This window comes from Equus caballus, chromosome 20 (genome assembly GCF_041296265.1).
Source record: "Equus caballus isolate H_3958 breed thoroughbred chromosome 20, TB-T2T, whole genome shotgun sequence".
In the NCBI taxonomy this organism is placed as follows: domain Eukaryota; kingdom Metazoa; phylum Chordata; class Mammalia; order Perissodactyla; family Equidae; genus Equus; species Equus caballus.
In genome coordinates, this window is record NC_091703.1 from 18,711,858 (window position 1) to 18,728,061 (window position 16,204).

The following is a 16,204-nucleotide window of genomic DNA, read 5'->3' on the forward strand; positions in this document are numbered from 1 at the left end:
GCCGTACAAGTCCTGCTTTCCCTTTTGAGCTTTGGGGAGTGGGTTTCTGCAGCCTCTGCTCCTGAGTACTCGTTTTCAGGGATGCCTGCCTTAATTTATGCAAGATCCTTAGCTACAGCAAATTATCAATATTTTCAGCTTTTGAACTGCTGGAAGTGACTAGAGATGAGAACCAGGCCTTTAGTATTTTCTTCCTCCATGTACATTCAAAGAAGTTATCCACTGTAGTATTGAGTGACTGCTGTTTGCCAGGTGTACACTAGATACTGAGGCTATAAAGATGTGTAAGATGTGGCTTCTGTCTTGAAGGAATTCATGTAAGCTTAGAAATGACTTTATTTTTTTTTTAAAGATTTTATTTTTTTCCTTTTTCTCCCCAAAGCCCCCCAGTACATAGTTGTATATTCTTTGTTGTGGGTCCTTCTAGTTGTGGCATGTGGCATGCTGCCTCAGTGTGGTTTGATGAGCAGTGCCATGTCCGCGCCCAGGATTCGAACCAACGAAACACTGGACCGCCTGCAGTGGAGCGCGCAAACTTAACCACTCAGCCACGGGGCCAGCCCCTGGAAGTGACTTTGGATTATAGTAGTAATTCTTAATTCATATTGTTTTACTTGAGTATGAAAAATACTTTGATGTTTGTCATTTTGATCATTTTTTTTTTCTGAAGATTGTCCCTGAGCTAACATCTGTGTCAGTCTTCCTCTATTTTGTATGTGGGATGCTGTCACAGCGTGGATTGACTAGAGGCGTGTAGGTCCCCCCTGGGATCTGAACCTGCAAAGCCTGGGCTGCTGAGCTGGAGCATGTGAACTTAACCACTGGCCCACCCCCAATTTTTTTTTTTGGTAATCTATTTTCCTACGTCATCTGAGCATTCCATACCTTGAAGAGGCATAACAGCACCTAAGTTAATTTATTTAATTATTTTAATTTTAGTTTGTTTTTTCACTTTTAGGCATAGTGGTAGGTCTTGTGCTAAAGTTTTATTTTTGTTAACTTTAGCATTTGCTGTTTACTTGGTCGGTGAGTACTTCTAAACTCACTGCATCATACTGTAGTGGTGATTAAAAAATGGAAAACTGTACACCACAGAGTAAAAGTGATCAATGCTTTTGCAACACGGAAGGAGAAACTTATCTGTGATGGGATCCCTTCCTTGAATTGAAAAGCCAACAACCCAAGTGACATATGCTTCTCTTATTCAAAGCTGGAGATACTTGTGATCACATGGCTTGTGGTATCTATTAAAGAACAGACATTGAAAGCCATGTCTCATTGGTTTCTAGTTCCTCTGCAGTCACGAGTTTGAGTCCCAGACCTTTAGTCAACTGGTTCTTTGTCTTTCTTGGGAAGATCCAACAAGACGTCTCATTTCTCTCTTTGCTGGACTTGTGGCTGAAACTATAAACCCACAAATCATCCTGTGTATGATTCTGTGAAACTATCTGTTGAGAACCTCCTCAACTAGTTTACTCTTTATAAGTGTGGACTGGGTTTAGTTTCCTTTACATCCCTAGCACCTAATGTGTGGAATTTGGGTCCTTATGGGATGACTTGGTTTCCTGCATTATTGATTCCTTAAGAAACTGATTTGGCAAAGATGTACAAAAGTACACACCCTGAACCTTGCTTAGCTTAGGATGGAGGAAATTCCTCTTCCAAACTGGTTTTAAATTTGTTTCTAATTAAAATTTCTGTATGAAAGTTTAACTTTCACAGAAGAGAATAATATTTATGCATGCTTTTATTCATTTGGAGAAAAAACTTTGATTTAGATATTCCTGCTTTAGCGTCTGTAGCTTCCTGGTAATGTCATGACCCAAGAAATCAGCCCGACTCTTGCTCTGTGAGGCTTTCTGAAATAACACTTCTCCTTGATCTGTTAATTACATCATTGTCTGACCTGCCTTTAAGTGGCGTTCCTTCCTGCTTCTGAGCTTTGTTGTTATGCCAGGCAGGGGGAAGAAAATTATTCAGCAGGGCTGTATGAATATCTGTGGGAGGCAAGGGAACCACTGATTACAAAAGGGGTGGGCAGGGAACAGTGGTGGTGTTGAGGAGGGAGCCACTACAATGAATGTAAAATTACATCGCCAAAAATACCATTGAGGCGTTATTCTCATATTCACTCCTTCCGTCTTTGATAACTTTTTGTTGTTAGGAAAGCTGGGAATGGATTTCCTCCTCTTAGGCCCTTATCCTGTAGTGGTAACAAGACCATGGAAAGAAGGCGAGAAAAAAGAAATGTGCATTTTAGAAAAAGGATTGGCGTTTTGCAAATGTTAGAACTTGACTTCCCAGATGCCCTGTACTCTGTAGGGTTTAGAGTTAGCCTATCACAATATCATGTGGTTTATTGGTCATGATCTCATTTCTCTTTCCTTATGTTCTTCCTATATATTTTGTAGGAAAAAATATAAAAATCAGATTTATTCTCACCATAAAAAAAATTGTAACTCTGTGAGGTGCTGGATGTTAACTCACTTTATTATGGTAATCATTTTGAAAAAAATATAGATATCAAATCATTATGTTGTACACCTTAAACTTATACAATGTTATGTATCAATTATATCTCAAAAATGCTGGAAATAATTAGATCTTATTATAATAGTTGTAACAGACTTTATTCATAAGCTAATCTCAAATAGCAAAGAGACTGGGGCTGGGCCCAGTGGTGTAATGGTTAAGTTTGCACGCTCCACTTCAGCAGCCTGGGGTTCACAGGTTTGGATCCTGGGGGCAGACCTACACACTGCTCATCAAGCCATGCTGTGGCAGCATCCCACATATAAAATAGAGGAAGATTGGCACAGATATTAGCTCAGGGACATTCTTCCTCAAACAAAAAAGAGGAAGACTGGCAACAAGATGTTAGCTCAGGGCCAATCTTCCTCACCAAAAAAAAAGAATAATAATAATAAAATAAAATAATAATAGCAAAGAGACTGCCTAGAAAAGTTCTTGCTAATATTTAAGATGCTCCTCTTATTAGTTAGGATGCTTCTCCTAATACTCCTCCTCATTTTCACCCATAAAAAAAGTTAATAGAGATATATTTGCATATCAGTTCCATTTTTAGAAGATAGTCGTCTCCAACGTACAAAATTATAATCTTATTACCATCCTGGAAACTGTTGAGATGAAGATGTTAAAACTAGGAATTATAGACTGAGTATTTTCTCTTTTCTTGGTTTCTTCTGAATGAAGCTGTGAAACAGTGGGGAAGAGAACAGAGTTCCCTTTCCTCTCACATGAGGCACAGTGATAAACAGAGTTTTACAGCAGTGCTGCCACCTCACAAAGCCTGAGTAGGTGAACATTTGCTTTCATCACATCTAAGAATTAAGTATTTCTTGGGTTTGTTTACACTAGAGAATAGTTTCTAATCTACTTAGTTTTTTTCGAATAATGACAGAGTATCCTATATGTGATGTATCTATTTATTGGCCTTGAGCATTATTCATTTAAAAAATAGATATAAAATATGCTTGAGTAATTGCATTGTGCTGATTACTAGCAAGGTTGCCTGTGTTCCCATTTGTTCATGCCCTCTTAGGGTCTGTACTGGAACTAGTTTTCTGCTCTCACTAGATGTGCATTGGGTTTGTCTAGTCCCTGAATGACCTGAGGGTAGGTCACAGATGTAAGCAGGGAGTTGAACCACAACGCTGGCCAGTATGGAGGTCTGCCATATGTCCTTGCCTCACTGAACCACAGCACCCATTGCCCTTGTTACTTTGCCAGCCAGCTGGTCTACCTTCCATTCCAGACTGTATTTAGTATAGAACTTCAGTAAATGGCTAATAGCTGATGATGGTCAGCACTTTACTAGACTCAGTCAGTACCATTTGAGTCACTAATAGCTTCTATTAAGAACGTGAACCGGAAGCTAAATAAATCACTGTATTGGGCAAAAGTGCCAAAGTCAAAACAATACTAATTTTCAGATTGTGTGGAGTGGAAGCTGGTTGCCTGACGTGTCCTCCTTAGTTGGTATTGGGAGAGCTTTCCTAACAAGGCAGACATGGGACCTTTGGATTACTGTTTCTTTCTGCTCTATTAGCATATTGGGTTCCTGAGAATATCTCTCCATGATTCATGACACCACTTTAGCCCTACCTTCCTCACCACCTACCCTTCCGGAAAACCCTTCCCTTTGTTAGCTCCCTCTCATAGTCATGCATTCATATCTTTTATTCCAGCTACCTCCCAGGGATGACTCAGTGTCTTGCTTGGGCATGTAAACATGTTGAGAGTGTTCATGTGTCTCCTCTTCTGTTTTGTCTCTTGTTCTTGAGTAACTCTAAGACTTTCACAGCATGGCCTGGAATTAAGACCTCAGCACAGATCAACTGGATTTTTACAAACATTAGTATTTTGTTATGTCAGTAATATCCTGTTGATTCATTTTGGTAGCTTTCCGTTTCTCTGGGTCTCTTTAATCATACTTTATCAATTTATCTAAATTTTAAAGTTTTTGCAGAATGGTGTAAAAATTCCTGAATAACTAGATAAGTATCCTAGTAAAACATTATCTTTTCCCATCGCATTATCTTTTTGTGCAATGGAATAAGTGCTGTGATTCTGAATCATGAAACAGGCGTAAACTGCATTGGTTAAAAATACTTTGAATGTTGGCTCTCTCACCCTCTGCATTTTTGGAGCAAATTGCTTTTTCAGGCCGACAGCAGAATATGAAAATTCCTTATACATCCTGTGCTTCAGCACAGCTTCTGAAGTGTTCCTTTCTTTGGCAATTCTAATGAAAACACAGGAGGGAAAAAGTGACTTTTCTGTTCTTTCCTGTCAGATAGTACTTGCTTCTTGTATAATGAACACTTTATAGTGCAAGAGACACCTAAAGGGTAGGTAGAACTGCTGATTCCCCTTTCCTGGTAATTTAGTGCAAAATCAAATGTTTTAGAGTGGCTTTCCTTCCTTGCATGCCCCAGCCACTCTGTCCTGTTATGTGGTTAGCTATATTTAAGCAAGAGATACTTGTAAAATTTGGGTGAAGTCTGCCCTCACCACCCCACCCCCAGCCCTGCCACCAGCTTTGGAAAGTTTAAACCTGAAGGCAGCCGTCAGGTTTCTCTTCTTTTCAACATGCCCCTTGCATTCTCTGCCCCAGTTCTCCCAGTGGGTTCTTGACACCCAATCAGAGGCTCAGTCACATTTGTAATAACTGTAAAAGTAATTAATGGTTACTGTTTTCAATCAAGCAGTAGGGTGGAACATTCAAGTCACTTTCTTATTTCAGGTAAAATGTGAGATATGAGGCAAAACAAGTTGAGCGAGCCAGTAAGAATGGGTTATCGGTTCTCTGGAAGGAAGATTTTTCTCAAAACTTGGAGGGGAGTGGGTGTGAATTGTCAGTGTACCTATGAAAATGTGGTCCCGTAAAAGGGTCGGGAGTTTCTGTGAGTGTGTGGTCGGTCTTCCCGTGGGCACCCCCGCTGAGCTTCATGCCATTTACTGGTGGTTTGGTTGGGGAGTGAGTTTCTACTATTTGTGGTTTTCTGTTGTGGAGACCACTGAATCTTAAGAAGACATATTGAAGAAACACTAGGACACCTTGGAGCCATTCACATACCTCTCACGTGTGCAGGAATTCATTGGAGAACTTCAGGATTCTCCTGATTATTCCTTGAAGAGCTCAATGTCTAATGAATCAGTGGTTAAAAGATTTCTTGGTTTGATAATCTTTTTTTATGAAGTGCTCACTATGTGTCATTCATTTTTAAAACATTCACTATTAATTTTGCCCCGAGTGAAAAACCAAAGGACTGGTTTTCAAACTGTACATGGTGAAGCCTTTGGCTTCTGTGGTGATGCCTGGGAAGCGGCTGAGGGAAAGGTCAACGGACCTGGCTGGGGTCTCTCACTATTGGTTCAACCAGCACTAGTTTACATTCTCTCTTTTATATCGTGGCAGTTTACTTGAGATTTTTGTTTTCATAAAATTCCATTGCTTTAAAAATATTTGAAAGCCATCACTTTAGGGAATTGGTGTTAGTGTACACAGAAAAATAAATCACTCCTTTTTGAAGGATCGTTTTGGATTGTTCGCATCTCAAGAGATGAAATATGCGACTTCTTTCCTCTATCTCACTGAGTCACAAGTGCTGCCTCGATTGGAATGCTTGGAATTTTTTTTTTTTAACCAAATACGTCTCTGCTTTGTAAAAAGTATTTGTCATAAAAATATTTTTATATATAAAATACATATTTTAAATTTTTGTATATATATTTTAAACCACTTTATTAAGATGTGATTTACAGACAAAATGCTGTACATATTTAACATATACAACTTGAGTTTGGAGACAAATATATGCCTGTGGAACAACATAATGCCTATAATTAAGAATGCTGTATTGTATACTTAAAATTTGGTAAGAGGTAACTTGTGTTAAGTTTTCTTATGACACACACACAAAATAATGATAAATAAAGAGGGCAGGAGGAAATTTTCAGAGGTGATGGATGTATTTATATTTTTATAACTTTGATTTCATAGCCCATAGGCATGTAACTCACAAACTAAGGAGTAAAAACATATGTATATGGCGAGAGACAAGATTATCTTCCCAATGGCCTTGATTAACACAGTTGCTAGTCCTGCCTTCAAAAGAAGACCATTTCTAAGAAATGCATTCTAAGAGGTATTCAGTTGTGTCTTCATTTTTCTAGTACATTAAAAATTTGGCCTGTTTAATGTCGTCTTCTAAAAAATAATATAGGTTGAGACTGTGAGAATTAATTGACTTTCTTGAAGAATACCTAGACCTCTTGCTAGACTGGAACAACAGGATATTCACAGCAGCTTCCTGCAAATGGGCTCTTAAGTGTAATTGACGTCTGTGGTGTGGGATGGTTCTGGCCTGTGTCTTTTCCCATTTTTCTTATTCAGGAAGCTTTTACTGGCTACATTTCTTTTTGTTCTTTGACTTGGGATTTCTCTTTTTGAGGGAGAAGATAATTTAGAATATATTGTATGAGCACTGTTGAGAAAACAGAGCTGAGGGGACAGTAGTTGGAGAAGGTTGATAAGATTATGTGTGCTATGAACTGGGCAGTCTTGGAGAAATAAATAGTGGTTTAAGCATAAACTGGGAAGACGGGAGAGGTAAAATCGTTCATTTTTACCCACAATCGACCCTAAAGAGAGATTTTTTTTTTTTGAACTTCAAAATTCTGAATTTGATGTGCAGGTTAATTTGAATTTAATTTGCTGTTAGGTAATAGCTCATCAGTAGTTAATCAAATAAGAACACCAGGTCTTAAACTTTATTGGGCCTTTCTCAAGAAGTATATACGTTGTTGGGGCCGGCCCTGTGGCCAAGTGGTTAAGTTCGCACGCTCTGCTTCGGCAGCCCAGTGTTTCGTTGGTTCGGATCCTGGGCACGGACATGGCACCGCTCATCAAGCCATGCTAGGCGGCATCCCACATGCCACAACTAGAAGGACCCACAACTAAAAATATACAACTGTGTACTGGGGGGCTTTGGGGAGAAAAAGGAAAAATAAAATCTTTAAAAAAAAAACAAAAAAAATACGAAGTGATATGTTGGAAGCCAGTCCTTGGTGAGCTTCCTGTTGTTTGTAATCAAGCCTTCTGGTGTTCAGGGAGTAGGTCAAAAACCTTAGTCTTCAGGTTAGTACACTTAGTAACTTTTGACTCTTTCTGGCATGACATTAAGAAAGTGTAGTTAGAGCTCAGATTTTTTTTCATTCCATCTAATCCAATTTGTTTTTCCCTGCCTTGTTTTAGTACTTTTGTACCTAAATAATAAGACTTATGTCATTCTGGTACTCTGCAGCAAATGCTGAACATGTAAACTAATTCTTTTGCCCAAAAATTGGGAGGAAAATAGTCTGGATCTTGTGTGTGGGGGGGTATTTACAATTATTTCTATGGCAGAATTTATTGAACTTGGCTACACTCTTTTAAGATTCTAAAACCTTTAGGATTTTGCTTTTATTTAATCAGAACTTGAAACTTCTTAATGTGATATAAAATATGTACAAGAAGATTATTTTCGCAATTACTTTTACCTCTTTTAAAGGTAAATATTCTGAATAAAAACAATCTAGTGGAAGGGTTTCACTTATAATTTTTCTTTTTTGGGGGGAGGTGAGGAAGATTGGCCCCAAGCCAAGATCTGTTGCCAGTCTTCTTCTTTTTGCTTAAGGAAGACGGTCAGTGAGTCAACATCTATGCCAATCTTCCTCTAGTTTGTATGTGGGATGCCGCCACAGCATGGCTTGATGAGTAGTGTGTAGGTCCATGCCCAGGATCTGAACCTGTGAACCCCAGGCCGCCAAAGTGGAGCATGTGAACTTAACCACTATGCCACTGGGCCAGCCCCTCAGTTATAGTTTTTATTTTTTGGTATAGAAATATCCTTTCCTATAGTCTTGCTATGTGTGGAGATAAGTTTTATTCCTGTACAGCTTCAGTGAGTTTAAGGATTGCTGGAGTCATGAACTTCATCTGTCTCTTTTTTCCTCTCTCTCCCTGCTCCATCCCTCCATATAATACCTCTGTTGTGAGACAGCTTTAGTGTAATGGAACAGGCACTGGGCTTGGCCTCAGAAGTTGGAGGTTTTGAGTTTTGCTCTTCCATATACAAGCTCTGAGAACTTCAGTGGACTGCTTAACTTCTGAGGACCTCAGTTCATCTATAAAATGAAGAAAATAATCATTGTGCCACATTTTGCTTATCCATTCATCCACTGACGGACGTTGAATGGTTTCTACCTTTTGGCTATTGTGAATAATGCTACTGTGAACATTGGTGTGCAGATATCTGTTTGAGTCGCTGTTTTCAGTTCTTCTGGGTATTCACGTAGAAGTGGAATTGCTGGATCATATGGTAATTCTTTGTTTAACTTTTTGAGTGACAGCCTGCTACTGTGAACATTGGTGTGCAGATATCTGTTTGAGTCACTGTTTTCAGTTCTTCTGGGTGTTCACGTAGAAGTGGAATTGCTGGATCATATGGTAATTCTTTGTTTAACTTTTTGAGTGACAGCCTGCTTTTAAGTATTTTTTGAATCTGTTGAATTGATTATAACAGTGTGCCTCCTAAATAGTGTGTTTGTTCATAGTGTTCTTTTAATTCCCATAGTTTACATGTTAGGAATCAGAACAGTGAGGTCACCTTAAATATCAGACTCCAGGAACACCTGGCCAGGGTGGCAAGCTTTCTAGCCAGTGCTTCTCAGAAATGCATTCATTGTGTGCTTAGAGATCTTTGAAGGTGAGGATTTGCTCTGCTGGTGCCCAAATGTGTTGGTTAAACAATGGCTGTATCAATGGATGTAATATTTTCGGCTTTGGACCTTTCTATAGGGGTTGAGGAGACTGAAGAAGGCGGAAGACAGGCTGATGGGCTCAGCCGGTAGGCTCCAGTATCTCACCATGACTGCTGAAAATTCGACGCCAGGAGACCTGGCTCTGGCCCCCCTCGTCACTTGCAAACTCTGCCTGTGTGAACAGTCTCTGGACAAGATGACCACACTCCAGGAATGCCAGTGCATCTTTTGCACAGCTGTAAGTTTTCTTTGGTGCTTTCATCATGAGAACATACAAAGGGAAGAATTATAAAAGTACAGGATACATTTCTGTAGCTTACTGAGAAGCCAAGGTTTGCTACAATATGATCCTGCTTTGGAGAGCAATTCCACATTTGGATCTGTTTCCAAATAGTATCTTGAATGGTAAATCCAATATTTACTAGTTTTTAGTCAAAGTGTAATCTGTGTGTGAAATTTAATTGTTGGTTGAATAAGCAGAGTCTTTCTTTTCTTAAAGTTCTAGCTAAGGAACAAAAGAGACATTTTTAACATGCCTTAGTTAACTACTATCTGTAAGAAGCTGATCAGGTATTTTGAATGATGGAGAAATCAGGTAGCAATTTACGTAATTTTCTTTTATATACTTGCTCATCTCCGCAAAGCACGTGGCGTACAACTGTTTTACTTTGTCGTGTCTTCTTTTTTTTCTCCCTGTTTTCACAATATGCTGAGTGCTGCTTATTCCTCATAATAACCCTACAGATCTCCAGGGGTGGGCTTGTCTCTGTTAGTCTGACCCTTGGCATCAATGCCCATGACCTTTATTGCACGTTTCCCTAAAGGTCAGTTGGTTAAGGTATAAAGCTAGGAAACAGATTGATGATGAATTCAAAGTGACTACTAGAAGTGTGAACCCAGGTGCTCTTATTCAAATTTTCATTTCTTCAAATGTTTTTTGAGCTTCTGTCATGTGCCAGACACTCTGCTGGATGTCGGGAATATAAAGATGCATCAGGTACTTCCCACAGGGAAGATGAACACCATGAAGGAACTGTGCAAGAGTTTGGTGAAGCAGGCATGGCTCAAGGTGGCATACCACAGGAGTGTCTCACCATGCAGGTGGTGGAGGTGGGAGGGGCTTCCTGGCAGCTGTGAGCTCCAACTGAGGCTTTGAACAAGAGTTTGCAAACTGATGCCCCTGGGCTAAGTCTGGCCTCAACACATTTTTGTTTGGATCCCCAATCAGGAAATTTAAAATGACAAATTTTATAAATTTTTCATGAAAAGATGAAAAAGTGGTAAGATATAGCTAGTCTGGGCCTGCATTCATAGGCCCAGAAATAGATGACCCTTCCTCTATTTGTAGCACCTGCCTCTCTCCTGTATGTATTTAATCAGTTATACTTTTAAACTAAGGATGGGTTAAGAGTCAGCCAGAAGAGTGCTGGGCATCTCAGCGTTGTAGAGGGGAGAGCCCAGTGCCTAAATTACAATATTTACCATTTATCTTTTCTTTGGTAGGCCTTCTATTTGCGGAGTGTTAATAGTTATTTTACAGTAAGTACAATAATCACCAGACAAATGTGGGTTTAATCTCCTGACTTGTAAAGGAAATTGAATAGTTTAGTTACAGTGATCAGTGCTTAAATCAAGGAGAGTAAGGAGAAAGGAATCATTTAGGAAGTGGAATTGTTTATAAAGAGGCATGTTTACTAAGCATACTTTTTTAAAAAAACAGATAAAGTGAAATAAATTTTATTCCATCTCATTTGCTAGTTAATCAACATGATGCATTTTCAAGCTAGTTTATATCAATTTTCTTAAAAAAATTTTTTTTGGTTAAGATTGAGATAGAAGACTTGAAATGATTTTTAGGTAAAAAGGAAAGTGACTAAAATCCTTTTCTATGTTTTGAACTCTAGGATCCGAAGATAGAAAAGAATAGTATTATTTATCCATTCACCCTACAAATATCTAGTGAAGCAGCAACTGTGTCCCAGAAATTGTTCTAGGCACCAGGATTATTCAGTTAAAGAAACAAAACCCAGCAGAGATCCTTGTTCTTAGGAGCTTATGTTCTGTTGAAGGAAGTTAGAAAATAAATATAATAAATAGGTAAGTTAAATAGTAGTGGGCAATAAGGGCTTAGAAAAAAGGAGAGCAGGAGGTTAGGAGTGTGGGGGAGGGGGTGTTGCATTATAGTAGGGCGGTCAGGAGGAAGCCTCACTAACTAACATTTGTGCTGCATCTTCCTCGTCTTGTCAGCGTGTGTTGCTTTATAGGAAGTGAGGAAATGGCCTTGTCATCCAGGGGTGGCTTCAGTTTCCTTTGGTCTTGCTTTGTTTCTTGACGCTGTGCTTCAAAACAATTATTTCTCTGACTTTCTCACATGCGTTTCGGACCTTTGTTAATCCTTGAGACAAATGAGTCAGAAGCAACATTTAGTTCAAGCCAGGATGGAAATTTTTGTCTGAGGGTTACTGATGTTTAAAAGCTGGATATAGAATTCTGTTTTTGCAATGAGATTTAATGGTGTGGAATTCAAATATGTGCCTCAGTGTTGGGTAAAGAGTACACAAGCAAAAATTGTATTTCATGTTTCATTGTATTTCATTTCACAAGGAGCTGACGGTGACATATTATTGTTTCAATAGATCTTAGTTCCATTCAAAAGCAGTGCAACTGGTTCTCATTTCTGCTTCAGCATTTTGGGGGTGGGAGTTAGTACAATTTGATTATTCTGTCATCTAGATTCATACTTCCTCATTGTTGGAGAGCCCTCAAAAGCAGACAGTCAAATGGCTTGTTATTTTCGGAATCCCTCCAACTTTGCAACTTTTCATATCTGTAAATGTTACTGTTCCCAGACTTCCTGATACCCCATTCCCTATGATCTGCCAAAATAGTAAGCTGTATGTTTTGATTACATTAGTGTCTGTAAATTTGCAGTTGATATCAGACTCACCTGAAATACTAGTCTAACTTTTTTTTTAGAGCTTTTAGTTCTTCTTTTTTAAAAACTATTTAAAAATGTGTCTAATCGACTCATTTTAATTTGCATTCAAATTAAAGATATCAAGTATATTTTGTGTTTTCAAGGCTGAAAAGAAATTTGTGACCTTTTTTAGTATGCCATATACTACTAATTTCCAATTTTAAATATGGTTGGATGACATGTCCCGATTATTGGCTGGGAAAGACTTCTTGTGCATACCATATATTTAAAATGATTTTGCTAGGACAGTTCCCTCCACCCCACCTCAACAGGTGAAAATTCATGTGTAAAGGTCCTCCTGCTAGATATGGTGGTATACTGGTATATTTCTGTCAGTTTAATAAAGCTTTTTATACAGTCTGTCGTTGTCCTGTTTTTCCCTAAGAAGTATCTTTGACCATTTTGCTGTGAGCTTAAATTCTTTTGTTTCCAAGATTTGTGTGCCCTGGGTGTGTAGAATGGACAGATATGGAGTGTCTGACTTGACCAGTGGATATAAGCCAGCTCACTCCCTGTTTTTAGGGAGTCCTGGCCTTTAAGAGGCTCTGTGAAATCTTGTGGTTAAAAGGAAAGCAAGGGGATCCTGTTTAACTTCTCCTGAAGAGGCATTTCCATTTGACCAGGCTACCTTTTCCAGTGGAATACCTATTAACTTCCCTACAACCAGTGCTCTGAAGAATGCTGCTGTAAGTTATTCCATGTAGATAGTTTCTGATTTAAATGAGATCCAGAGAAATGAATATGATTGATGTTGCTTCAAATAATCCATCAATATATCTAATTTCTTGTTAAAGGAAACTTAACACGTTCTATTTGTGAAGTTGGCTTCTGTTACACTATTTGCTCAACTTTGATGTGCAGAAGAAAGTACAGTATGAAGCAAGGGAAGCTGAATATACAGAACAAAAATGGGCGTAGCTCTCAATAGCGTGACTAAAGTCATAGATCATAGGTGTGTTATAGAGCCAAAGAAGTTGACATTTTGGGGTTATGGAGAGGTGTTGTAAATTACTTGCTCTTGTAGTTGAAGGTTGAATATCTCAGGGATGTTAGTCTACTAACTATATGCAAAACGTATCTCTCTAACTCTCTTTTTTGCCTATGGATTTAAATAACACAAATATGAAAATTCAAATTTTCTTTTTCCGGCTTTTGCCACACACTCTTTCAGATAATACCATACAATTATAATTTAAGTGAAAAAAATTCACAAAAGTCAGTTATCAAAGGAGGGAAAATTTGTGGGTTTACTCCCTTGTGAGCAATATTTGCCTCTTTCATTTATTTTGGAAGCTATTTCTGTCAGCCACAAATTAAGGAATAATGAAAACACAGTTGTTGCTTGTTTTTATAACCTAGATAATTTCACCTGAAGAGAGTTGGTATGTTGGGCATGGCCTATTTACCTTTCAGATTAAAGACAGGATGTGCTAAGCAAAAAGAAAATAAAGTCCAGCCATATTCTTGCCTTTTTTCCATTACATTTTGTTGGCTCTAAGTAGTTAGAACTCCTTTTACTATTCATTTCTCTGAGCCAAATGGATTTTCCAATGTTTAAAAAAGTGAGAGGAAATATAAAACTTTTTAGACCAAACCCTTCTTTTCCTTGGAGCCTGTTGGGTGACCTTTAAGAAAAGCCCACATGTGGCCTGGGGGAAATTTATAGTTTGGGAAGATTGCAGTGTGTATGTTGGATGTACGTATGCACCCGCATGGGTTGGTAACTTCCAGATGAAGCAAAGAACACACAATGGTTCTTTTCTGGATTCTAACTGATATCTGCATTAGGAGAAAGGAATGCTGTTTTTTTCACTCCTACCTCCATTCTTTCCTTCCACTATCACATGGTAGTGAAGAGTACAGATATAGAGATAGGAAGACCAGGCTCAAGTTCAGGCTTTGCCACTTAATGGTGTGTGACTTTAGGCAAAGTCTTTGGCTTCTCTGAACCTTAGTTTCCTCACCTATAGAATGGAGGGAGGTAGGGGATGATAATACCCATCTCAGAGTGTTACAGAGGTGTCTAATGAGAGGTCTAGTAAAGGAACTGGTGCAGTGCCAAGCCTCTAGTAAGCTGGCATTGTATTATTCCTTTCTTTCCTCAGTTCTACCAGTATGCTGAGCTGTTCTGTTTTTCAGAAATGTTTCAGAGAAAGGAAATTCTGTAAAGACTTGACCAGCTTCCTCATTAGCCTTTTATAAAAGGTGGTTGTATAGGTGATTTCCACCTCACTACTGTTCCAAGACACCTACACACTAGCAATTAGGATAGACAGAGAAATTTCTCTGTTGGGTTTGCCCAAAGTGTGGCTTATGGTTGGATATTTCAACCGAGGATCTAGAAGTAAGACTTAGAGGAAAAGACAAAAATCAATACAACTTTGAAAGTGAATAGATGAGCATATTTCTGGTGGATGTAAAAGATTCAACGGAAGAGTGTCTCAATCTACCATTTATTTAAGAGCTGCTTACCCTCAATAAGAGTATAATATAATTACTTGTTGGCTTGATATTTTTAGTCTAGTATCATTTTAAGTTTCTTTTATTGAAAACTCTCTGGAACTGCAAGAAATAATGAGGCATCTTACTCCAGTAGTGTCACAGAACAATTTTCTGTCTCCTTTCCTGGTTGTGTGACCTGCTAACCTTCCCTAAAGCTTTCAGATTCTCCAGTTCTCTGGATTCCCATGTCTTCTAGTACAGAAGTAAATGGACAGAAGGAAATTCTGCCAGTTCAAATCCCTTTCTTATTCTTTTGGTTTCTGATACTAAAATATACTGGATTGCAAGGTGGGTTTTATGCTTTCCCTTAACTTTATCTTGGGTGATCAACATGAGTCAGTGAATTTATCTTTATCTTTGTTTACATGTAAATGACTTCAATATACTTGGTGCTTATACTTAAGAGTTTCAATGATAGTAATGTGGTGACTTTTGTATTTATCAGTCAAGTCACTGGTTTAAAACACAAATTTCACTGCTATATTTTTCCACTGACAACTGAGCTGCTGCAGGTCAGATAGCATCTGAGAAATAGGAGCAAACTGTAACAGCATGAGAAATGGATTCGAGATGACTCAAGAAGGAGTTGGCTTCCTGGACCTATGATCTCATCCGTGCCTAATGCTCACCCCTTACTTATTCAAGGAAAGTGGTAAAATGTGGTGAGAGGAAAGAACCCCGAAAGAAAACCCTACTCTTAAGGCCCTAATGACTGTGTCCTGGCATCATAGTCCGAGAATTGGAAGGGAACTTAGGTCTTCTAGTCTCTCTACCCTCCTGACGAAAGAAGTTCTTTCCTTGGAGGCCAGTATGGTTTGGCATTTAAGAGAATGAATCTCAAATCTGGTTGCCTGGCCTTCATTTATTCAACAAATATTTATTGTGCTGTGTATAGTTCTGATGGTCAGGGTGTAGTGGTGAGCCATCAGATCAAGGCCTGGTTTTCAGACTGCTGAAATTTTAGTGCAAGGCACAGACACTCACAAGTGAATACAGAAGCCAGATGAGGATAAACAAAGCAGAGTGAGGGGAGAGGGAGAGATATAGGAGAGGGGGTTTCTACTTTGTTAGATGGTCAGGGAAGTCTCACTGATAAGATATTATTGAAACAGAGACCTGAAGAACATGGGGAACAAGCTGTGTAGATATCTGGGAGAAGAGAATTTTAGGCAAAGGGAAGCAGTGTGGAGGTCTTAAGCTGGGAGTGTGCTTGGTACATTCAGATACAGCAAGGAGGCGTGTGTGGTGTGTGTGTGTGTGTGTGTGTAGGGGGAGCAGTAGGAGATGAGGTCAGAGATAGTGGTGTTAGTATGTAGGACCTTCGGACTATTCATGGTAAAGATTTCGGCCTTAGGCTGATGTGAGAACAGAAGCCTTTGGAGGGTTTTGACCCACAGG

General features: G+C 38.9%; 1 protein-coding gene across 10 annotated transcripts in view; it reads left to right on the forward strand.

Moving 5' to 3' along the window:
- RNF144B (ring finger protein 144B) overlaps window positions 1-16,204 on the forward strand; it is a 167,844-nt gene that overhangs the window by 94,194 nt on the left and 57,446 nt on the right. For all 10 annotated transcript variants that reach the window (XM_070244135.1, XM_070244133.1, XM_023624501.2 and 7 more), the window contains one exon: window positions 9,365-9,565. In XM_070244135.1, the coding sequence (XP_070100236.1) occupies window positions 9,401-9,565 (165 nt within the window). In that variant the 5' untranslated portion in view covers window positions 9,365-9,400. The remainder of the gene's footprint in view (window positions 1-9,364; window positions 9,566-16,204) is intronic.